The following is a 24,985-nucleotide window of genomic DNA, read 5'->3' as shown; positions in this document are numbered from 1 at the left end:
TATGCACTTTTTTATTTCAAAAGCTGGGCCTTTTGTTTTGAAAACTTGTTTTTTTTTTAAACATAGCATAAGTTTTGTATGACAAAACTCATAAATTTGACAAGGAACTTTGTCAGAGATTTGTAAAGGGTTTTATTTTAGATAAACCTTTCTGATATGAATGAAATGAAACTTTAAGAAAAACAAACTTAACCATTTTAATGGAATACGATTTAAAGACATCATTGGCCAGTGGTTGAAGAATTAATTTTTTTTTTGGGTGTGTGAAAATCTCTTACAATGAACATTAGTTTTATATTTTATCATTGTTTTATAGAATAGTAATCTTGCAACTGTCAGGAAACAGTGCAAAATATTAGCGTTACCCAAATTTTTGAACAGCCATTACTCTAAAACTTGTCATTCGATTTCAAATTTTCTTTCACAGTCATAAAGCTTGACTCTTCAACTAATAAATAAAAATATTCTACATAGTCGTAGCAAGGAACAAAGAGTTTGGGGAACACTCACCAGTGTGAAAATATGTCTGCCTAAAAAAGAGCGTTACAATGGTTCAGAGCTCATATCTCAGCCATCAGACAAAAATATTATAATTTTATTTCAACGTTGGAAAGATTCAAGACCAGCATTGCAGGGAAAAATATCAAACAGAGTCGTAGCAAGGCTCCCATTTGGAATGTTCACCAAACCTATAAAAAATATTTCGATGCCGCTATGCAATCAATTTTTAATTTTGTTTCACGATTTTTTTTTTCACTACGATATTTTCAAGAGAAAAATATAAAGATGATCAAAACACAGTTCATTGTTAAGTTACACGGTGCGGAAATCTGTAATGGGAATGATATGCGATTACTTTTCATTATGGGACAATTCGACTTGCTGGTTTTTCTTAATTTGTGCGGACAAATCATATTAACTCATAAGTGCAACTGAAAGAGCATTGGAAGATATGTTGAAAACTGAACGAAAATAGTTGGATGGGACTGACTTGCGATTCACGGCAGCCTAATGCTCATAGAAATAATTTCTGGCTACGCCACTGCATCATAGAAATAAAACAATGAAAAAAGAAAATATTTGTGTTATTTTATCGCAGATTTTAATTTTAGGATTCGATTATACGGAGTGAAAAAAAAAATCGATACTCCGGATAATCGAGACCAAGTAAATATTATTTTTTCTGGATGAGCTCCGCTACATGGAATGACTTGATGGTTGGATGTTCGCTGGTTGGAAAAAAAACCAATGTAATAGTAGTGAAAGCCGATTTTCATACAAAATGCTCAACTTTCGCATGCTGTAACTTTGTTTCCCTATGAGCAATGCGCATTGACAGAGAATTACAAATATACTCAATTTCATTATTACAAAATTTGAAAATTTTCACACAATCGGTTAAAAAGTCAAGCACCATGTGAAATCGCTCAAAATAATAATAGTTTTTCTTTTTTAAATTTTTGCTCAGCAACAATTTTGTAGAAAATTGGCTTGTTCATACATTTATAGCTTGGGTGAAAATGGTTGAAACGATGAGTGAAGAAAAATCACGTTCAAAGTATGCATAGAAAAACATTCCATCTGCATTGCTACTTGATCGGCAATGATTCGCAAGTTGTAATAGTTTTGATAAATAGCAGACGCGAGCGAGAGTTCCAAAAAGAGAGCGATGTTAGAATCCATTTAGGTAGGGGTATGTTTTTTTTTTATTTTACTGGCATGATAAACAATCTCCGAACATCCGATAGCAATAGTGTTTCCCAGGTTTGGCGATTAATTAGATGGATTTTATCATGCATTACTATCCTCCCGATCTAACCAGCGCTTCCAGCAGTAGCAGTACTCATGATGTGCTGCAAATCATGGTGAATTTTATCAGGATTCAATCCCTGCATTTGGTAAAATAAATTGAGGAGTTTCTGAGAGAACTCATTTAAAGATACTAAGTACCAAAAAGTAAAAGTAAAAAGAAGTTTTGGGAAAATCTCAACAAGAACCCCAAGAAAAATTCCTTGGGATAATTTCTAGGTGATTCCTCGGAGGAATACGAGAAACTATTTCAAGGATGGTTAGGGAACAGTTTTTAATTATGATCCCTGGTTTATGGCTTACAGCCGAGTGGAAGTTTTAACAACTACCGAAAAACTAAACATTACATATACCATAATCCGGGGTAACAATGATCAGTTCTAGGATATTTCTTGAATATTTCATTTGAAAATATAAATGTTGCTAGTTTATTTTTTTAAACAAGTGCTGCCACCCATTGCTTGAGACAATTTGCTGTATTTTGTTTTTTGAAAGATTTAAGCATGTTCAAGAATATATTTTATTTAGCTGATATGAGGTAACATTGATCAACCATGTGAGCAACGTTCCGTAATATTAAAAATGTCGTTACTGAGTTGAATCATGGTCCCTGAACCTGAATATGAAGGCCAAATGCTTAAAAGTCGTTTACTTTTTGAGTTACATTAAAATTAAAAACATACAGCAAATAAAATCATATCATGTTTTTGATTTTAATGTGTCGCGCGAAACAAATAAGTCTAGTTACCGTCGAGTTTTGTGCTAATTTTTGTAATCTTGGTTTGAATATTTTATTGTTTCTATTTTGTTTAAGAAACAAGGGTCATTGGGGTAATGTTTTACCTGTTGACTAATAATAAATAAATAAATAAATAAATAAATAAAAAAAAACACACCTCGAACCACGGAATACACCTAAAGATAGGCAATTTCCTAAGCAAATTCTACATTCTTAACAGTAATTCATTAATGTTGCCTAATAGAACATACTTTTGAAAGTTTTGACAACGGAAATGTTTTTGGCGATGCCATTTTTAGTGAGAATTGCATTTTCCTTGTTCATATCGTTTGCAGAACTTATGTGAGGCTTGAATCTTCGGTAGTGTCATCCTTAATAATTGTTTCGTAAACTTGTCACATTTACGCATGAAGTTAACGCAATTTTCGCCAAAATCCTAATTTTTATAAGCTTAGGAATATAATAAAGAGAAGCAACATTCATCCTTTGGAAATGTTCCATCAATAAATGATGATACCAACTTAATACGTGATGAGTCATTGCGATCAATGTAACCCCGCTAATCAATAATACTCGGGATTACGGTACGGACTCGTGGACGCAGAAGTTAACCTGAATTCGATTTCAGGTCAATAATCACGGGGTCCTCTTTCGGAATAATTAGATGCCCATCCAAACACAACGCTTTCTAGTGTAAATGCAATATTAGCGAATTTGCTCAAAAGGACACGCGGCGTTCCCCAGAGGAAAGGAACAACCGCGGTTTTGCTACCTTTTTACTTCATTCTTATGGGAGATAACATTGTGGTGTTTCATGAAGCGCGGTGGAATTTGGGGCAAACACGCGTTTTTGGAAACTTCACATCAGCCGCGTGGTGTATCATATAAAGCGGACCAGACAATACCTAGCCAAGAGCGCATTATTTATTGGGTATTGAATGATAACACACTACTCGCCAACAACGTGGTGGATGAGATTTTTGTACCAACACGATTTTTGCATTCAGGTAGAATGCACTGTGTTGAACTGTTAAGGTCACTCGCCACCCCCTGATGGATAACATGGCTATGCCCAGGTTGAGTCATTCAAACACCCTTGAACCATCTTACAAGAGTTGGGTAGAAATCGGGAAATCGATATCCGAAACACATTTGCACGTTGTCAAGGTGTCACGAAACTCCTTAAATATACTTCTTTAGACTTGGTTTTCGAAACCAAGAAGTTTGATATTGTGCAAGCTAGGTTTCAGTGGCCGTCAGAATAGTGGCCAATTATTACAGGGAACCTGCTATCCAGAACAACACGACTTGTGGCCAAGCCAAAAACGTTCGAACCACCTTCCTAAAACTTGATTTGCAATTTCACGAAGTTTGAAATGTTCGGGACTCGATATTAAAGAGGCTACTGTAGGGGGTTTCCTTTAGATTCCCATTGAAAAATTCAAAAGTAGCCTAATTTCCAAATCGATGAAGGCAGTTTCAGAGCATAGTAGATGATATGATCGATTGAAAGTTTTGATATACCTAATATGACTTTAGGCGCTAAAGCTAAGGAATAGTAGACCAACGGATTTAGTTTGATTACACTGCGGAACACGTTTTTGTCTCAAGCATCAAAATACCGCTATTCACTTAATTAAGGATTGCTTAATCCTTTGCCGTTTTCAAAAATATCATAGCTCGTCTAGTTTTTAAAATATTGGCTTTTGAAAATGCTAACATTGTCTATTTCAGCCAACTTGCATGCAAGTTTGCCAGCTTGTAAGGCAATTTATTTGCCTTAGAATACAAATTTAATGTATATAACAATAAAAGTATTGTTAAAAAGTTAATAATATTTTCGATGCGGTATAATTATTTTTTGATGATTTAGAAAAGTATTGTATTTAGCCATATAGAGGGATTCCACGGAGGCATGCAAGTCGATTCTGATCGACCATTTCAAAAATATCTGAAACTTTGCACAGTTTTTCAGTTCTATCTAAATCGTCATTTTCCGATATCAAATCTTCAAGTTGAGTCACGACTAACTTTTCAAAAGGGTGTATGTGAAAATGGTTCAAAAATATTCAAAAAGCTGCACAGCAAAAACGGTTCGTTCGATTGTTAGACAACTAAAGAAACAAAGTTAGACAACTAAATAAAGATTCCAAAAAAAATACACACAGTAAAAAATTTTTTTTTGCATTAAAAAACATTATTTTTGTCACAAAAACTCAAATATCTCAAAACCCTATCGGAATACCAACGTAATTTTTTGAGGGAAAACGGTCCATTATATTAGCTATCTACCATAAAAATTTGGTGATGGTAAGCCAATAAACAAAAAAGATCAAATCTTCAAGTTGAGTCACGACTAACTTTTCAAAAGGGTGTATGTGAAAATGGTTCAAAAATATTCAAAAAGCTGCACAGCAAAAACGGTTCGTTCGATTGTTAGACAACTAAAGAAACAAAGTTAGACAACTAAATAAAGATTCCAAAAAAAAATACACACAGTAAAAAAATTTTTTTTTGCATTAAAAAACATTATTTTTGTCACAAAAACTCAAATATCTCAAAACCCTATCGGAATACCAACGTAATTTTTTGAGGGAAAACGGTCCATTATATTAGCTATCTACCATAAAAATTTGGTGATGGTAAGCCAATAAACAAAAAAGTTATGACATTTCAAATATTTCACAAATTTGATTTTTTTCTATACAGGTATACGACTAGTTTACCTGCAAAAAGTTTACCTCGTAGAGAACAAGGCGGGTCTATACCCAGGTGATCTAGTATATGTAAAGCAGGTCGGTTTTCTCGGCGCTGGTTTTCTCCACAAAGTTAAAATCTGATTACACCTGGGTATAGACCCGCCTTGGTAGAGAATAGACTTTGTTAATCATATTTGGGAGAAAGCGAGTAACTTCAACAACATCAAAAACATGATAGGTACATACCATGAACATACTCACGAAAAAGCTAAAAATATACTACCACTATGGTTATAAAAGATTTAATTGTAAAATTTTTCTTCAGTCAAGCAAACGACACCAAACTAGTCAGTAAAAACTTAAAAGTGATTTTGTTTATTAAAATCTAACGAGCACAGGGTTGGGAAAAATCTGAAATTCACTCTACAGTAGCCAAACAAAGCCAATCACAGTCAGCGAAGCCAGTGAAACTCACGCCCATCGCTGCTGTAGGCAAAATGCCTTGAAAATTGCAAAACACCCGTTGCTAAGGGCAACCCAAAATTACTGTAGAAAAATGTTCTATTTCCCGCAGCATTTCCCGCATTTAGAACCTTCAATGACACTCATGATTTACAAAAATCGTGCACCCAACATAGGCTACTTGATGAGATTCGCGTTTTTGAACTACTGTAATGGGAGAGCCACGTGTTTTTCGCGAAAATTCAAGCCTACTACTATTACCATTCCCAGCACTGAACGAGCAACATGAGTAGTCGCTTTCTCAACTGTTGCAGGCCGTTTGCAGAAAAAAAAGTGTTCGAAAGAGCTACGAAATCTCACGAAAGCACCATAGATAAACTGAAAGCGGCTGGTTATGCTCCAATGTCTACATTGAATACAAATTTACGCATTTGTACGTCCTGCCGTTTAAACGTTGACAAACGGGCAATCTGTACATCATCGGTGGATCAGGTTGCAGGAAGTTCGAAAACAACAACAACCGAGGAATTACTAGATGCACCGACAACAACTGAGGAGTTACCAGAAGTACCAAGTGCAGATAGTCTTGCCACGGTACCATCAGCGACATCTGTTTCAACAAATCAATCAGAAGATGAGTGCATCCAGAAGGTCAACATCGAACGCTTCAACGAAGGGATAGCTGGAATAAAAGTGACTCCGATTAAATGGACGAAGATGGGTTACGTCAATTATCCCGAGAAAAAATACCGTGAAATCAATGAAGCTGTACGAAGAAACCTCTTCAAATTAGGACCTGAGGATGTGGAAAATACAGACTACGATGAGGTAATTATGAATATGAAGGAAAGGTTCTCGAATCTTGCCACGACAAGGAAAGAAAAATTATTGATTTTGTCGAAGCTGCCAAGCTCGTGGTCTATTCAAGACGCCATTGATGAGTTCAAAACCAATAGAAACACAACAAAAGAGGCAAAACAATTCAAAAATAACTGCCTTGCAACCAAAAATGCTAGGTCGAGTACTTCATTAACAGATGAGACAAAAGAAAAAATAATTCAATATTGTGAAGACGATGAAGTAAGTAGAGCTATGCCTGGCCAAAAAGATTATGTATCTGTAAAAAAAAGATGGAAAGCGTCAAGCAATCCAAAAACGATTAATGATGACTACTTTGAAAGAAGCGTATACACGCTTCAAGGAAATTAACGAAAATATTAAGGTAGGTTTTTCCTCATTTGCAAGCCTTCGTCCAAGGCAATGCAAGCTTCTATCCAATTCAGGAACACATAATGTTTGTGTGTGCACAACACACGAAAATATTAACCTAATCTTACATAGTTTGAAAAGAATCAATTTATCAAAGGATATTAAAATGTTAACTGGTAGTCTTTTGCGTGAAAATACAACATCAAATTGCTATCTACGATCTTGTTCGGATTGTCCAGATTCTTCATCATTGGAAAATACTTTATTCGCTGAGTTTGATGAAAATTATATTGATCAGTTATCATTTGAGCAATGGGTGACCACGGATAGGTGTGACCTAGAAACTATTGTAAAACCTGTAGATGAGTTTGTGTCATTTTTTTGCTTGAAATTAGAAAGTTTAATTCCTTACGACTTTATTAAAACAGTGCAATCCCGCTTTTTAAAAAATACGAAAAATACATTACAAGATGGTGATTTTTTAGTCATTTGTGATTTTTCTGAAAACTATAGCTTTGTATTGCAAGATGAAGTGCAGTCCCATCACTGGAACGTACAACAAGCTACAATTCATCCATTCGTTATTTATTTCAATGGAAGTACGCAAATTGAACATTTTAGTTTTATTGTAATTTCCGAAGATTTAAGACACGACTCAGTATCTGTAAATTTGTTCATTGCCAAAATGATTAACTTTTTACGCGTTGATAAGGATAAAGAAATCAGAAAGATATATTTCATGTCTGATGGAGCAGTATCGCAGTACAAAAACCGTAAGAATTTTTCGAGCCTATGTCAATTTAAATCAAGTTTAGCCAAAGAACGTGAGCATCCAATTAAAACTGCAAAAGAACTATTTGATTGGGCGAATCGCAGAAAAGAAGAAGATTTAACAAAATTATCATTTTGTTTTACTACTACTGAAGAGTACAAATTAACGGCATCAGAGCTCAGAGAGCAATATAATAACGCGAAAACGATCCAAGGAACCCAAAAAGTTCACTGTTTCATTCCATTGTCAGAAAATAAAATTAAAGCAAAACTATACTCGAACTGTACTGATAATGATGCAAAAGTGTTCGATATTGTAAAAAAATGAATAACAATAAATAAATAAATAAGTATTAATAAAATGTTTTCATGATCTCATAACGCATACCCAAATCCAAAGCTTTTAAAGTTTATATACAGTCACCCCACGCAGTTGAATCACCCACAATTTATGAATCAGCTGACTTCAAAAGACAAAATTATTATCAAACTTGTCACAAAACATCACAGAATTATTTTTACTGATAAGAAACTATGTGTAAAAATAATTCTGTGATGTTTTGTGACAAGTTTGATAATAATTTTGTCTTTTGAAATCAGCTGATTCATCAATTGTGGGTGATTCAACTGCGTGGAGTCACTGTATAACATTTAGAAACTCATCGATCATACTCTAAAAAAAAAATATCCTGGTAAAAAAAAAATATTTTCGAGTAATCTGTTAATTCATTTTAATTTATACATATATACATATACATATAATATTTTTACATATACATAATATTTATACATATAATATACATAATACTAATGAATACATGAAAACGACTTGTTTAATTCACGCAAGGCCCTTAACAATAAAATCAGCAACAAACTGCGGTTCCCGTAATAATTTACACCGAAAAAAAATTTTTTTTCTACTAAATGTGAAAATTGTGACATGTTTGAAATGTCATAACTTTTTTGTTTATTGGTTTACCATCACCAAATTTTTATGGTAGATAGCTAATATAATGGACCGTTTTCCCTCAAAAAACGTTACGTTGGTATTCCGATAGGGTTTTGAGATATTTGAGTTTTTGTGTCAAAAATTATGTTTTTTAATGCAAAAAAAAAAAAATTACTGTGTGTATTTTTTTTGGAATCTTTATTTAGTTGTCTAACTTTGTTTTTTTAGTTGTCTAACAATCGAACGAACCATTTTCACATACACCCTTTTGAAAAGTTAGTCGTGACTCAACTTGAAGATTTGATATCGGAAAATGACGATTTGGATGGAAGTGGAAAACTGTGCAAAGTTTCAGCTCAATAGAAAAAAATGAATTAAAAAATTTACCAAATTTTGGTGCTGTTGCTTGGAATCACTCTATAAGTGAAACGAAGAATTTTGTACGGAGACTGCAAGCATGTTGAAAAAATCGGTTTAATCCATATTTAATCATGCAATTGAAACCAAATGATATCTAAAATGAAAGGTAAAGTCTTATTTTTCATGTTTGGTTGATAAGATCACAAAAAAGTTTGATAAATCACACTTTAAATTGTATGTAAACATCAATAAAACTAGTGTTTTATACAACTTTGGCGACCTGTAGTTAAAAATTTTAACGTGCTGGAGAATTTCTGAGAACGGCAACAGATTCTCCAAATCTACTAGAGACACATAATTTGATCCTTGAGACAAGTAGAAATGTAATTTTTGTAACTCTGTGTTATTTTATACTTTTTTCTGTTAGTGCACAAAACTAGAATAAAACTGCACTTTAGTTAGTTGCTTCCTTCGTGAGATTTGTGTCTTTGAAGTTACAACCTTGAATTTGGATTTTATGTATTTTGTACATTCGTTTCACCAAAGACGTCTCTGGTTTCACCTTTTATTGATTTTGTATACCAGAGTATCAGAGCAGATCAGGGCAGAAAAATGTAACGATTTAATCGATTTTAAATAGAACGAATATGGTACCGCCAAACGAAGCAAAAAGAGCAAATAAATCAACTCAAATGTAAAGGTGTCAGTCTCACATCCAACTCACCTTACTTGGAGACGATACAATCTCCGTGTTGAAGTATCCCTTGATTTCGTTGCAGTCGATTTTCCAAAGCAAACCCTCGATTTCAAGTTCGATTTTCCATTTCCGGTAGATGCTCATCATGATGACACACGCACAGAACAGAACCAACCCCAGGATACCCGCAATCACCATGGACGTGACGTGGGATTCGTCCTTCGTACAGTACTCGTTCATGAATCCACAGGAAGGCTCATCCATTGGGCGTTCCGAACCGGCCCAATCAATTGCAGTTCCAGCTCGAGATAGTTTGAATTCCTAACGGAAGCCAACAATAAAGGAGAAAAAGGAAGCACCGTCAATTAGTGAAGGATATTTACATGGCCAATGGCATAGAGAGCCACAAAATGCATCTATTTGAAAGAAATCATGGACGAAACTTTTCACCAAGGGAGGCACAAAACCCAACGAAATAAATTAAAATAACGACGACTCACTCACTGGGATTTCATCACTTCGTTTCTGATTGGAATCGTTGCTCTGCTGGAACTGTCTCATCTGGAAGTGGGCCACCGGTTTCATTTGGAAGTCGCAGGAAAAGTTTCCCTCCGTGTAGAATTCGTTCTTCAGTGCCAGCACCGAGAAGTTTCCCTCAGAATCGCCAAACTCGTCGATTCTGATCATCGCGCCCGCAATACCTATCAAGAACAAATTTTGAAAAACATGCCTTCAGGTCGTTAGGATGTCAAAAATCGCTATAGGAACCAACCGGTTCCACGTCACTGCTACTTACTTTTGTAGGTCCTGTTCTGGATGATGGTTTCGATGATTCGGGTTCCGTTGCTGGCCACTTCATAGATGACGTCACTCGTTAGTGGCCGGTGAGCTTGTTCCGCTTTTAGCAGCTTATCCAAAGCCCACGCGTACAGTTTCACCGAATCGTACAGGTAGGCGGCATAGATCGAAACGTACTGTTTGAAATATAAATCGTGGGTGGAAGGGATTCGAAAAGAAACAAAAAAATAGACACGTGTTATCCCACATAGTTAAAATACTTGGTGGGGAATGGGGAGACGAAGTTGAGATTCGAAAATATTAAATCGGACTCGCAAACGGAGAAGAGCATCAAAGTTAACCACCATAGTGACATAGATTACAGTATAAAATGCTCACGAATGGATAGTTCGTTATATTTTGCATCCAAAATAAATTGATCACATCTATTTCATCAGGGACCCAGAATAGAGTATTAGCGCACCTGCCACACGATATACGAATGCGAAAATGGCAACTTTGGTAAAAAAAGCTCTCAGTTAATAACTGTGGAAGTGCTCATTGAACACTAACTGAGAAGCAGGCTCTGTCCCAGTGAGGACGTTAATACCAAGAAGAAGAAGAAGAAGTTGGAAAAAAAATTACAGCAATAATTGCAGATTTATTCAATCTGACTTACAAGCCAGATTGAAACGTTCACGCTCAAAAAAGAGTTCTGGAAACGTGAACTGTCAAAAACAGAAAGCTTAAAATAAGAAGCCAGATTGAAACGTTGTGAATCGGTTGAAAGTTTAAAATTATCTCAAGATATAATGCCATAAATTACGGCGAACAGAGTCTGTCATGTTCTTCAGTTTGGGATTAATATTGCATTAAAATATTGTATTGAATTTTAAAAATAGTCTGTTTAACATTTTTCAATCTTGAAATCATTGGAAAGCAAGTAGAACCATTATGAATGCGAAAATCATATAGTCCTCAAAATGTTTACTTCGCAGAAAATCATAATAATTGAGATACAAAATAATAAATAGAAATAAATAAAATACGACAAATCTCACCTTGGCATACTCCTTGAAGAGCACCGGCATTCTGAACGAAAATGGTTCCTTCTGGTTGTACTCGCGCACTTTATTGGTGAACTGTTCGAACTCGGGATGCGGCTCAGAAGCGACCACCACCAGCAAGCTGCGACCGCGTTGCAGAAACGATTCCATGTCATTGCAGTTTTTGTGGTGCGACACCCGATCCAACCGCCACAAGTACTTTTTCGATTCCCTATGATTTAGTAGTTCCAGATTAATATTGGCCCCATTGTATGCAAAGCGGTTAAAATAGCATTCAGAATGTTACTTACTTTAGCGAATACGTCATCATATCGACGAATATCACCAAATATTCGCCCTTTGAAAACAGCTGCATCGCATCCATCTGGGTCATCATGTCGACTAGCGCGTTGGGATTTCCCAGAAAGACGTAGATTCGCGTTCGATTCATTGTATTCTGGATGATCTATTGCCGGGAAATGAAACCAATCAGATAACGAAAATGGTATTAATAATTAACAGCACGCAAAACTCTGCAAACAGCTTTATGGAATTCGTGGCTATTTGGATTCAGTCTCATTAAACTACAAAGCAGAGAATTGCCAATCGGGTTTACATAACGCTATAGTGCATTATCAAACCAGGATAATCAAATCGACAGACAACCACGAATGCAGCGACGTGCTTTATCTGCTGTTGTATAAGCTGATTACACTTAATTATTTATGTAATAACATAATACCGTATACCAATATCCACTACGACAACAATCCAGATTGTTCTCGCAGCACTTGTGATAGTCGATCACCTCCTCCACATGGTTCACGGTGAGGTTGTTCCGCTGTGCTTGATTCTCCAACGACACCGCCACGTTTTTCCACATTTCCTCGTGGATGATGGAGAACTTTTTCCATCCGTAATACATCAGCAGCGACACGATGGATTTTGTGACCTGATTGACGGGAAAAACAAGTGCATGCAATTAGCAATAATAGAACTTCATTGATATGTTTTGATCATCAACAAGCTGTTGTGTGTGCTGTAACGAATCAATTTGGTAATTTTATTTGCAGATTGCTTGATACTACTGCATCGCATTAAAAATGATGATATGCAGCTGGGATTTTTTCATCCGAATATAACTATTAAAAACGTGGCCTTCCTAAGCCTAGTGGTCAAGTCCGCGGCTACAAAGCAAGTCCATGTGGAAAATGTCTAGGTTCGATTAGATCTATGGTAAAATAATTTTCCTTGACTTCCTTCTAAATCTTGAATCTGATTCTCTTCAGATTTTGAAATAGCAAAAGTACGTGGTGATTCATAGTATTCCGTGGTTCGAGGTGTTTTTAATTTTAAAATAACTCAAAAAGTGAATGACTTGTAAGCGTTTGGCCTTCATATTCGGTTTCAGGGGCCATGATTTAAGTAAGTAACGATATTTTCAATATTACCTAACGCTGTTTTCATAGGTGATCAATGTTACCCCATATCAGCTAAATCAAAAATCACTTAAAACATTTTTTTAAACATGCTTAAATCTTTCAAAAAACAAAATGCAATATAAAGTCACGAGCTATGGGTGGCAGTACTTGTTTTAAAAATATAAAATTTGCAACATTTGCATTTTCAAACGAAATATTTGAGAAATATTCAAAAAAATGATCAATGTTACCCCGGATTACGGTACTTTCTTTTGTTTTTATATATTAGTATCATTTCAAACATTACATTCATTTCTCATATCTAGGTGTTCTGTGTTAGACAACACTATCATCCTAATTTGGTAAAACAATTTTAAGATTTTATTAACATTTTGTTAACAACATATTACATTTCATTTTCCGTAGCAGTTCAGATTTTTTACAGGTGAGTTGATTTCACCTGTTCATAAGAGAAAAAAAATGGTTTAAAATTTACTTAACCTAACTTAAACTTGTGGGTTTCGTGGCCGTGCGGTTAGCGGCGTCAGTCGTTTGGGCGTATTGTGCCACGAAGCGTGGGTTCGATTCCCGCTCCAGTCGGCGGAAACTTTTCGTCAAACGGAAAATTCATCACTGGACTACTGGGTGTTCCGTGTTGTCCGTTGCCTAATGTTCGTGAATGTTCAGTCTGTGCAGCCTTTGGCTGAAGACGGTGTAAATTGTCTTGTCTTTTAACCTAAATATTTAACGCATTAATCGTGGCAATAGAAGATTGTAATTATTTTTGCCTGAAATTATTAATTATTTTATTTGACGTTTGTTCCAATGTTTCAACATTGGACATTCTATGTAACTCATTGGTACTGTACCAGGGAGGATGCTTCAGAATCACTTACAAAATTTTATTTTGAATCCTCTGCAGAGCTTTCTTCCTGATATTACAACAGCTAGTCCATATTGGTACAGCATACAACATGGACGGCCTGAAAATTTGTTTGAATATCAAAAGCTTGTTCTTAAGACAACATTTTGATTTTCTACCGTAAAGTGCCCTAATTCAGCGCATTGCCTAATTCCGCGCATTTCATACACAATTATTTATATATGGAAATACACATTAATATTGCAGCATATTTTTATGCCAATTGATGCTACTACAATTTAGAATAAGTTTGATACACAAATCAAATCAAATGAGACATTTTTTGCGGCGTAAAAAAATGATCACCGGGCTTCTAAGTCTAAGTAAGACGCCATTTTTCTAATTTCCTTAGCGTCTGTGCTAAGACTGTAGGAGAAAAACAAATGCGATTTGTTCACCAAAAATGTTTTATTTTTTATGCAATATTTCATGAAACTACTTGCTACAGATATGTTTCATGGTGCTTCTATGAAATCTCATCAAATAGTAGCATAATTATCGAGTAAAAGTATTGCCTGGAATTAGGACACGTATTTTTTTCATAATGGCCTAATTCAGCGCACTTTTCTTCGCAGAACAACAAACAAGTAAAACATGCCATATTCGTCTTCACGTCTGAATACTTCTCTGAAAAGTATCTTCAGGTATAAATACGTTTCACGTACAAGCGGAATATCTGGAAAGCCCACTGAAAGAGAAACTAAAATGAATCGGCAGTCCAAAAACCACGTGGTCATGGTGGGAAGGTTATTTGTCTAAAGTTTGTCCGAACAACAAGGTAGTGAGAACAATAGACCACAAGGGGAGAGGGGAGTAGTTCTGAAAATGTTTGGATGATTTCTAATGGTTCTTCGGAGGTTTTTTGTTTGTTTAAGAAATTCAAGTTTCAGTTACCCATATACCGTTGATTGAACTGTTTAAAACATATCGATTCCAAGCAATAATGCAAACTGGTCCTTGTATTGTATGAACAGTGCAGAATACAAATTGTCGGGCCGCCAATGAGGTGAAAAGACTTCTTCTTCTTTCTGGCATTACGTCCCCACTGGGACAGAGCCCGCTTCTCAGCTTAGTGTTCTTATGAGCACTTCCACAGTTATTAACTGAGAGCTTACTGTGCCAATGACCATTTTTGCATGCGTATATCGTGTGGCAGGTATAAGATACTCTATGCCCTGGGAAGTCGAGAAAATTTCCAACCCGAAAAGATCCTCGACCGGTGGGATTCGAACCCACGACCCTCAGCTTGGTCTTGCTGAATAGCTGCGCGTTTACCGCTACGGCTATCTGGGCCCCATGAGGTGAAATGAGCGCCCCTTGAAAACTGCATAAATTCTTAAAATTACTTCCTAAATAACATGCAACCCCAAATCTGAAAAGCAAATGAATCAATAGCCATGTTATAAATCAGTGTTTCAAATTCAAGGAATAATTAAGAAAATATGTTCGAAAAAACTGCACATATTGTCCCGAATGGCTTTTACAAATTGCATCATTTTATAATGTTGATGTTTGACTGTTACAATGGTCTTTGAAATTTTATATTTTTGCATAAAGTGTTTCTAAATATCAATAATTTTCAAGTTTAGGGGAAAGAAAAATTATATGAGATAATTTCACTACCTAAACTTTGATTGACGACAATAAATAAATAAAAAAACATATCCCTTATTTTAGGTTGTACCAAATCGTGACGAAAAATTTCAAATTTCGAAAAATCATTCAAATATTCGTGAACTTCATAAGACAACAGAAATCGTGCGGATCTAGGGTATAGATCTAAAAATCTGAAATCTGAGATCTGAAGAAATCATGCAAAGACCCGAAAATTCCATAATATTTTCATCACTTTTTCGATTTTTTCCTTAAGGTGGCCAAATTGACCCACTTTCCCCTATGCGAAATTCACATGTATCAATGCCACGGTATTAAAATAAGACTATAACAAATGTTTAACTTTATTTCATGTGTTAGTCAAAAATATAAAAAAAAAACTAAACTTAGACTAAAACGTTACGGTTCATACAAAAGTTTACTTTTTTTCATACAAAAAGCATTACGGAGGGCAGAGGGAGTTGAAAATGTTTAATTTCAGCGTTACGTAATGAATGGATGCTGCCTTACATTAAAATTAATGTTAAGTTGATTGTTTTGCGAGTGCGCGGAATTAGGCATTGCTCTGCGCGGAATATGGGAAAGCGTTTCAAAAATGCGCGGAATTAGGCAATTCCGACAAGTGAGCTTTTTCAATAAAATCACATTTGTAAATTATGAATACAGTCTAAATTATATTTTTCCAATAATCTACAACAGATTTGCTAGCAATCTACTCATAAAGCTTTTTTGTTGATGCAATACTTATTTTCAATTAACCATTTGAATCGTTTTATTCCTTAACTGCGCTGAATTACGGCACTTTACGGCATTAATAAAGGGATAGAGACATTTTACACATTTGTTACATTTGGCTCATTCACATCTAGCATGAACCCTAGATACTTAACTTCATCTGACCAGTTTATTGGAACCCCTCTCATCGTGACAACATGTCTACTAAAGAGCTTTTGGTTTATGTGGGAATATTATTAGTTGAGTGTTGGAAGCATTAGGAGAAATCTTCCATTTTTGCAAGTATGAAGAAAAAATATCCAAACTTTTTTGCAATCGACTATAGATGACACGCAGACTGCGTCCTTTGGCGAAGAGGCCTGTGTCATCCGCAAACAAGGATTTTTGACATCACTGAGGTAACTCAGGTAAGTCAGATGTGAAAATATTGTACAATATTGGTTCCGAAATGCTGCCTTGGGGAAGTCTATCAGTTCTGGAGTTCTGATAATTAACCTGAAGTGTACGATTTGACAGATAACTTTGAATTATTCTTACAATGTATGTTGGAAAATTAAATTTTTTTTTTTTTCAATTTTACAATCAAGCCTTCATGCCAAACACTGTCGAATGCTTTTTCAAGACCAGTAGAATAGCCTTCAGATTTGTTAGAACGGATTAAATTTGTTACACATAAAAGTTGATAAGTGGTCAAATGTCCATGGCGGAATCCGAACTGTTCATTGGCAAAAATTAAATTTTCGTTGATGTGGACCATCATTCTGTTCAAAATGACCTTTTCAAAAAGTTTACTGATGGAGGAAAGCAAACTGATTGGACGATAGAAGCTTCTGCAGGATTTTTGTCTGGTTTGAAAATTGGTACAACCTTGACATTTTTCCATTTGTCAGGAAAATATGCTAATTGAAAACATTGTGGAGCGTTGTTAACTTACGCTAAATCACTGCATTACAAAAGCATCGAGTTGAATCTCTTGATTTTGTGGGTCGAAAATTAGTGCCTTCCCCTACATATCTATACGAAACCGTTTAAAATGTCGCTTAGACAGCTAACTTATAACTTCACATAATTTAGTTAGGGATCAATTGTCATAGAAAAAGTATTGTGTGTCATCACCTTCCTATGAAAAAAGCGATAAATATTGCATAAAATAAATATAAAACTCATAGCAATTAAAAGGCGTGTGTCAAACAACCTTCCATAGGGATCAGCCACCGCCGTACCAGAGTGATGCCGTTGTTAGCACTTGTGCGATTGATGATTGATTATCGACATTTACCACACTTCAATTACCTGCGTATCCGGAGGCTCGGTTCTGGCAAACGTGGGAATGGGTGTGCTTCGATGCAGTTCGGAACATCGCTAAAAAACAAACAGAAGTGCACATCAGTGTGGCAGCAGTCCACTAAGCTCATCATGGGCATCATTACTCACGTAGGAGATCATTGGAATGTCCCGGCTCTGTGACACGATGGCTTCAGTCTTGCAGGTACCCTCCGGTCCAAAAATGGCAGCCACTCCGTCACAAATCATCTCGGTGATGGCACGAGTCGCAGTCACAGTATCTCCACGAGTATCATACCACCGGAGAGCCAGTGTCACGTTTGGCAACAGGTCGGGGTCGTCGTTGATTTCCTCCAGAGCTATCGTCAGAGCACCGGAAATGGCCAACCCTTGCTTGTCCTTCATGCTGCCCTTAAGTGCCGTAAGGTAACCAACCACGAGTTGTGTGCGGTTGTTTTTGAATTTTTGATGGCGCGAATTAGAGGTAGTTAGCTTGGGAATAAATGTCGCCCCCGATGCGTACGGATTTTGCGCCTGCGGGAGGCTGAACAGAGACTGTGACAACTGTTGTTGCTGCTGCTGCTGTTGTTGGTTTGAAGTTCCCAGCAGGGCAGTCTGGGCGGCGGCCAACATTGGAGAAGCCGGGGGCAATGGCTGCGACAAAATAGTCGCCGAGCCAGCTGCTGACGGTTGGAACGTTCCATCGGAGTTCGGGGCGCCGGCAAACGCCACCGAGAGCAGTGAGAGCAATAGAACGGGCCAACGCGTCATGGCCCCTTAGAACGGGGCCGATCGGCGCGACTCCACGCGATGGTTAACACCTGCTGGAAGAGAAAGAGAGGGAAAGATACAAATTATTATAGAAAGCCTTCCCCTTCGATTGTACATTTTTAGAATGGTTAGCTAATCTCTTTGGAAATTAATCAAATAGTATTGTGGGATTTGTTCATACTTTCAACGTGTATTTCCCCTGGAAGGAATGGTTGTCTTCTTCTTTGTCTGTTTGTTATCCACAAATTGATTGCGGAATAGGTTCCGCAATTCAACTAAAAAAAAATCTACTAAACGGCTCCAAAAATCATTGATTCTGTAAAATCTTATACTGAGCTATTTTGCTGAAAGTTATACTAGAAATTCCTTTTCCTTTTTTGATTATTGATTACACGCAATTCACCACTCGAGAAAAGATTATAAATAATCACTTATCTCTCGCTTTTCCGTAGTCCATCTGTTGTTCCTGTCTGCTTCAGCATTTTCTTGTTTCTCCTTCCTTTCAAGATGCTTTCATTACACAGCGAAACAAAAATGACATTTTTGCGTGTCTCAAGGATCAAACTATGTGTCTCTACTAGATTTTGGGTCGCTGAATCTAATGCCGTTCTCAGAATTTTTCCAGCATATTTACATGAAACTTAAAGTATAATTTATCGAACTTTTTTGTGATCTAATCCACCAAGCATGCAATATATGACTTAAACTTTCAAATTAGATGTAATTTGGTTGAAATTTCAAGATAAAAGTTAGATTATTTTTTTTCTAACATGCCTGCAGTCTCCATACAAAATTCTTCGTTTCTCTCATAAGGCAAACTACAATACTTTTCGTAACCACAAAAAAAACTTTTGACTATCGCAAGTTTTATGGACTTTGTTGATAAACATTGTCCCACACATGAATTTTGAGGTTTGTGGCAATTAAGAGAATAATTTGCCATACAAACTGACAAACTTGCATGTAAGTTGGCTGAAATAGTAAAATTTTACATATTCAACATTCAATATCTAAAAAACTAGACGAGCTATGATATTTTTGAAAATGGCTATGGATTCAGCAACCCCTAATTGAGTAAATAGCGGTATTTTGGAGGTTGAAACAAAAACGTGTTCTGCAGTGTTATAAACTTCGTACCAAAATATTTTCATACTCCAAAAAGCCACTTTATAAAATCCGTAAAAGTAAAAAGAGAAATTCTAGGAGTTTTGAAAAAAATTAAAATTTCAATACTATACCTACGTTCTTAATATCTGAAAGTCAAAAAGGAATTCTTCAACAAATTGTCATAGTAATGCAAAAATTTCCTTCAAGATTTAAATTTACTAGAATCTTACATTACGAGTTTTACAATGATAAATATTTGACAATGTTCATAAAAATACCTCCAATATCTTCACTTTAAACTTTTACAGTTCTACTACGATAGCTGCAATTAGTCCCGCCATATTGTTTGTTTGGAATTTCTGCAAGTTAAAAAAAATGTTGATCGAAGTTGATTGCTTTTAGTTGATAGACGGGGTTGGTGATCCAATGGCTACCGCTTCTGTTTCTTAAGCAGAAGGTCATGGGTTCAATCCCAAGCCCGTCCCTTTCCTCGTACTTTGAAGTTTTACCTTTATCTTCCTTCTATCTTCAACTCTTAATATATCCCAGTTGATCTGTCACAGTTCATAGCATTTGCTAGCACACGACACGAAATAAAAACCGTTTTCCTACGCTTCCATTCCTCCATCATTATAGCACGCCTTTCCTTGCGCCTGATACATAGGCAGTCTGCTAACCAAACAGCTCTCTGCTATAAAATCATGCCACCCCTACACCTTCCCGCATTAGCTGGCGTAGACGCAGTGGTATATACGGCCTACTGTGGCAGTCAGCTTAATGCATCATTAATTCCCCTTCCCCTGATTAGTGTGCATTCTGACGTGACCATTATCGTCTAAAAATAGAAAATCACTAGCACTTACACACTGGGGGTTTCTGTTAGTCCCAAGCAGTCATCTGGATATCTCCTTGTGTAAGTGCAGCTGATCTGGCGATACTGGAGTAGCAACCACGGAGGGCCAATCAAGCTCAACCTCAAGAAATTGATTGCTTTTAGTTGAAGTTATCCATCATATTTATTTAAAAGTTTTTCCAATTTTGTTTTTTCAAGAAATCTGATAATAATCGGATATGAATTCAAAATGATTCGTAAGGAAATTTGTAAAAAAAAACCTTTAAAAAGTATAGAGTAGTTTTTTAGCCAAAAATGTGGATATATTCCTAGAAGTTATGCATGGAAGAATCTCGGGATTCTTCTACAACTTGAAAGAATACCTGATGGAAATCCTGAAGATATCATTTGTGAAGTTCAAAAATACATTGTAATTCTTTAGTTCTGTAGTTCTGAAATTCCCTTAAAAACCTTCAGAAAATTCACTAGTGCTGGTTGAAGAAATTTTTTTTTAAATACCGGGATGAATCTCTGGTGAATTTCTCGGAAGAATCTTAGGACGATATCCTAGGGGAAATAATATGCTAGAAAATTGATATGAAATTTTGTTTTTTTAATTGTGTTAGACATTTTTGAAGAAATTTCAAAATATTTTTTGTGGGGATTTTCGAAGGAATCAAACTGGTTTTCAGAAAAATCTTAAGAAACTTTTTAGGAATTTTCTGTGAAAAAACTGCAGATGGATCCGCGCAGAATTTGTCTAAAATATGAACATTTTTCCTATCCTGTCCTTCGTTTGCTATACTGTTTTACTAGGTTGGTGAGGAGTCTTCGATAAGCCTCGGTGCTGACACGATACAGCATTGTCCGTTTGTACTTTACATGATGACCACGGTCATAGCCATCACAACCATCCACCTTTATCAGGGCTTTGGACCTGTGGCTCTGGTTCTCAATAGTTTCAAATTCTTTCGGACATGCTACTATGGTGAGCCGTCATGCGCTAGCGGTGTATCCTAGTAATTGATTATTAAAAGCATGTGGAACATCATGAGGGATCCTGGAAGAATAATGTCATGATTTTGATTTAATAATTTCATTTTACATTTTACAAGCAATCCTTGAAGAATTTTATAAAGAATTTCTGAAAGGAAGAACCTCAAAGGCAAAGTTGGACAAACTGTCCAATAAAGATTTTCTGAAAGGGAGAACCTCATAGGCAAAGTTGGACAAACTGTCAGAGAACCCTCTAAACGATTTGTGGAAAGAATCCTTGCTTGGTGATCTCGAAGTCAATTTTGGTGAGACTCCCAGAATTTCTTGTACTATTTCTTGAGGAAATCCTCAGTTATTCCAAAAAATCCTGGACAAATTATTTATGAATAACTGGATGATATTTTAAACTAACAGGTGGAGTTTATATGTAATAAGTACGTAGAGGACCTTCCTCAGATATGTTTAAATGTTTAAAAGAATTTCCAAAGCATTCTCTGGTGGAATTCTTCAAGAGATATTTTGACCTTCTTTTTCCCAGGTAGCTCTAAAGCTTCATTGATTTTCGAAGAACCTTAGACAAAGTGCACGAACAATTGGTAACACTGTGAACTAACTTGCTGCTCAGATCATTGGAAAAGCAAAGCCCATGAGCTTTGGAAGTATATTTACATAGTTGTGTTTCAACTGAAACATCTAAAGTTTCAAAAACTTTAGTTTCAAATGACGAAAACAGTTGATGTTTTATACTCTTATGAATGATGATTGCAATTCCTCCACATGCTCCATTCAGTCCATCATAACGATAAACAAAACGGTTTGGATCTCTTTTGAGTTTGGTTCCAGGTTTCAAATACGTTTCAGTAATAACTGCTACATGTATGTTATTAGCTGTAAGAAAATTAAACAGCTTGTCTTCTTCATCATTCAAAGAACGAGCATTCCAATCCAATATATTAAAAAAAATTGATTTATTAGAGAAACGTAGTCCAATAACAATTTGATTAGTAAATTTTACACCAACCTGGACTGCTTCAGCCATAGTGGTGGTTAAGAACTTTGCATCAATCATTTGATTCAATTGTTCAGTTGAAAATCAAAACCAGAAGGAAACATGTTACTAGAAGTAGAAGCTACCTGCGGCGGCATAAGCGTTGGTGTTTCCATTTGATTTGATACAATTAGAACGGTTACTCGTAGAAAGAAAATTTGAAGTGGAGGAGTTGGAATTACTTGCGACAACATTGGCGTAGGAATTAACTTGTTTTTTTTTCTATTCGAAAAAACGTAAGAAAATTAGCTTGTTAATCTACATCATTATAATTGACCTCATTGGTTTGATTATTAAGCAAGCGAATTGTTGGATATTTTGCCTGGCGAATTCCGACTACGGAAAATGTTGTCGCTCATCTGCCTGGTACGCGCCTCGTCGATTCGTTTACGCGAAGGGCAATCCCAAACGTTAGACATATTATTGCCCCCGCAATTTGCGCATACAATTTTTTTGGTATCTTCTTTCGCAGAACTGACGTCCTTACCGGAGAAGAACCTCCACGAATCATGTATTTAGCATCCATGCGGTAATGTTTTGTGCCATGACGCCACTTTTGGCACCGACGACACTAAGTGAGGTTCTGAAAATTTTCTCCGGGTTTCTAGAAATGTTCCCATGTGGCACGTACATCAAACATGTCTTCCTTTTTCTGAAGCTACTTACATACTTACTTACTTACTTACTTACTTACTTCTGTTAAAGTGAACTAAATAAAATTCTTGAGAAAGCCCTTTCCAAAGAATGACAGATTGGGTTTTGTTTTTCATAATGATTACTTGGACTGGGGAAAATCCAATAAAATCGTTTATTCCATTTTTGATCTCTTCAGGTGACTTAATGTTCTTTAAAAGATCTTGTCAAGACGACTTTGTACAAGCGTTCAGTTTTGTCGTCATAAGTAAAATAAATGTGCTTCTTCTCTCCTAAATTTTTGAGAAGAAGTTCGCGATCTTTAAGAGTTTCCGGCAAAACACGACAGTCTCCTTTCTTTGCGATTTGTAAGGAAACCTTGAGGCAGGAGATCTTAAACTCTATTAGAGGAACTTAATAGAGTTCAAGATCTCCTGCCTAAATCTTCAAAATTCGGAACAACTCAACACGATTGGCGGCACACTTTGTTTCTTCATTGAATCAAAGAGCCAGGACTAAAAGCTGCTTCGATTTGATGTTCGAAAAATTTGTCTAAAGCATCGAACTGATTGCTCATTTCGATGCAATTGTAAATATTTACCATTTCACCCTTGGAAGAACGCGCGCATTCCGGAGAAACGTCTTTTCTTCCATATTTGCCACGTTTAGTGACAGTTTGAAAGCCTACTTTATTGGAAGGAAGTTCCACTAATTGTATAAAATGTCTTGTATCATTCCCGAACTAGCTCAACTCTCAACGTTCGATTGAAGCCAAACAATTTTTATAGAACTTTTCGTTATTATGTTATGGTTTCTTGTGCTGGGGTCATCTTCCATATTGCCAAAAACTAGAGACGTTTGTTTCTGCTGTTTCTATCATCATAACAATTCAAAAAGATTTGTTATCATCGTACGCTGCTGTGTTCCCTTTTAGTCCAAAATGCATTACGTGATTTTTATTCTCTTATGCACTCTGAAACTTTTTCGTAGCTCCTGAAGGGCTTTCGTCGATGAGGGTTGTCTATACCCACACAGCATATTGCTCTTAACCCATCAGAGCACAAAGTTCATCAAATACGCCCGACAAGACTTGTTTTGTGAAATGTATCTTCATCAGTTACCCTTGACTGCACTTCTCCTGCTGGCATTCACGGAACTTTCTTATGACTTTTCTGTCAGGCACGCTGTCTGCTACTTTGGGTAGAGGTGACTTTTCGCCGGAAAGAACATTTCATCCATAAGGGGTGACTGCATTTTATTGCAGCGGATTCTTCTGGACAATGTAGTGGTTAGAATACAACTGATTAATAAAGGATATTACTGTATGCGTACTTTTATAAATTTTACTATAGTTAGAATCTTCCTTAATTTCATATTAATAAAAAAAAACTGTATGTTAGAAAGATTTCATCTCTATCCCTTTAAAATTGTTTTGTTGTTCGACAAATAAATGAAAATGGAATTGGGATGTACAGATCCAGCGTGAATTCGTAGAAAGCTAAACTAGCACAAATCCATAGCACCGTCAGCTAATGGGACCGACGATTTGTTTATTGTTACAGCAATTTTCTGGGAAAGCATTGCTGTGGTGATGAATGACAACTCGGTAAACGCCAATAGCCAATCATCGCTCTATTTAATTACAGTGGACGGGTCATATGATGGCAGTTATTTTAATTATTTGAACTAAATGTATCGTATAAATAAACAGAACACCATGGAGGAAATGTTTTGACAATTTTGATATATGTTATGTAAGCACACAATCAACTATTGGACCTCATCATGTTCAACGTAAATCATTTAGCACCAATTGAACACGAGTATCCTGTAGTTCAATTGACCGAGGGATCGTGTTTCTCCGACTGTGTTTTAACGCAACAATGTAATGTAACCTTCCTTAGCCGAGTAGTTAGAATCCGCGGCTACAAAGCAAAGCCTTGCTAAAGGTGTTTGGATTCGATTCCCGGTCGGTCCAGGATCTTTCCGTAATGGAAATTTCCTTGACTTTCCTGGGTATAGAGTATCATCGTACTTGCCAATGCGAAAATGGCAACTTTGGCAAAGAAAGCTCTCAGTGTGGAAGTGCTCATAAGAACACTGG

At 36.2% G+C, this 24,985-nt stretch overlaps 1 protein-coding gene across 2 annotated transcripts in view; it reads right to left on the bottom strand.

Moving 5' to 3' along the window:
- LOC5570561 (receptor-type guanylate cyclase Gyc76C) overlaps window positions 1–24,985 on the bottom strand; it is a 256,689-nt gene that overhangs the window by 24,208 nt on the left and 207,496 nt on the right. The window contains exons 4-11 of one of the 2 annotated variants that reach the window (XM_021853210.1): window positions 17,645–18,318; window positions 17,504–17,572; window positions 12,261–12,470; window positions 11,830–11,984; window positions 11,534–11,750; window positions 10,492–10,669; window positions 10,200–10,396; window positions 9,723–10,016 (exon numbers count right to left, since the gene is read on the bottom strand). In XM_021853210.1, coding sequence (XP_021708902.1) covers window positions 9,723–10,016; window positions 10,200–10,396; window positions 10,492–10,669; window positions 11,534–11,750; window positions 11,830–11,984; window positions 12,261–12,470; window positions 17,504–17,572; window positions 17,645–18,265 — 1,941 coding nt within the window. In that variant the 5' untranslated portion in view covers window positions 18,266–18,318. The remainder of the gene's footprint in view (window positions 1–9,722; window positions 10,017–10,199; window positions 10,397–10,491; window positions 10,670–11,533; window positions 11,751–11,829; window positions 11,985–12,260; window positions 12,471–17,503; window positions 17,573–17,644; window positions 18,319–24,985) is intronic. The other variant, XM_021853211.1, reaches the window with a different exon arrangement.

This window comes from Aedes aegypti, chromosome 3 (assembly GCF_002204515.2).
Source record: "Aedes aegypti strain LVP_AGWG chromosome 3, AaegL5.0 Primary Assembly, whole genome shotgun sequence".
NCBI classification, from domain to species: domain Eukaryota; kingdom Metazoa; phylum Arthropoda; class Insecta; order Diptera; family Culicidae; genus Aedes; species Aedes aegypti.
The sequence above is the reverse complement of the archived record's forward strand: the minus strand, read 5'-3'. Positions and strand labels throughout refer to the sequence as shown.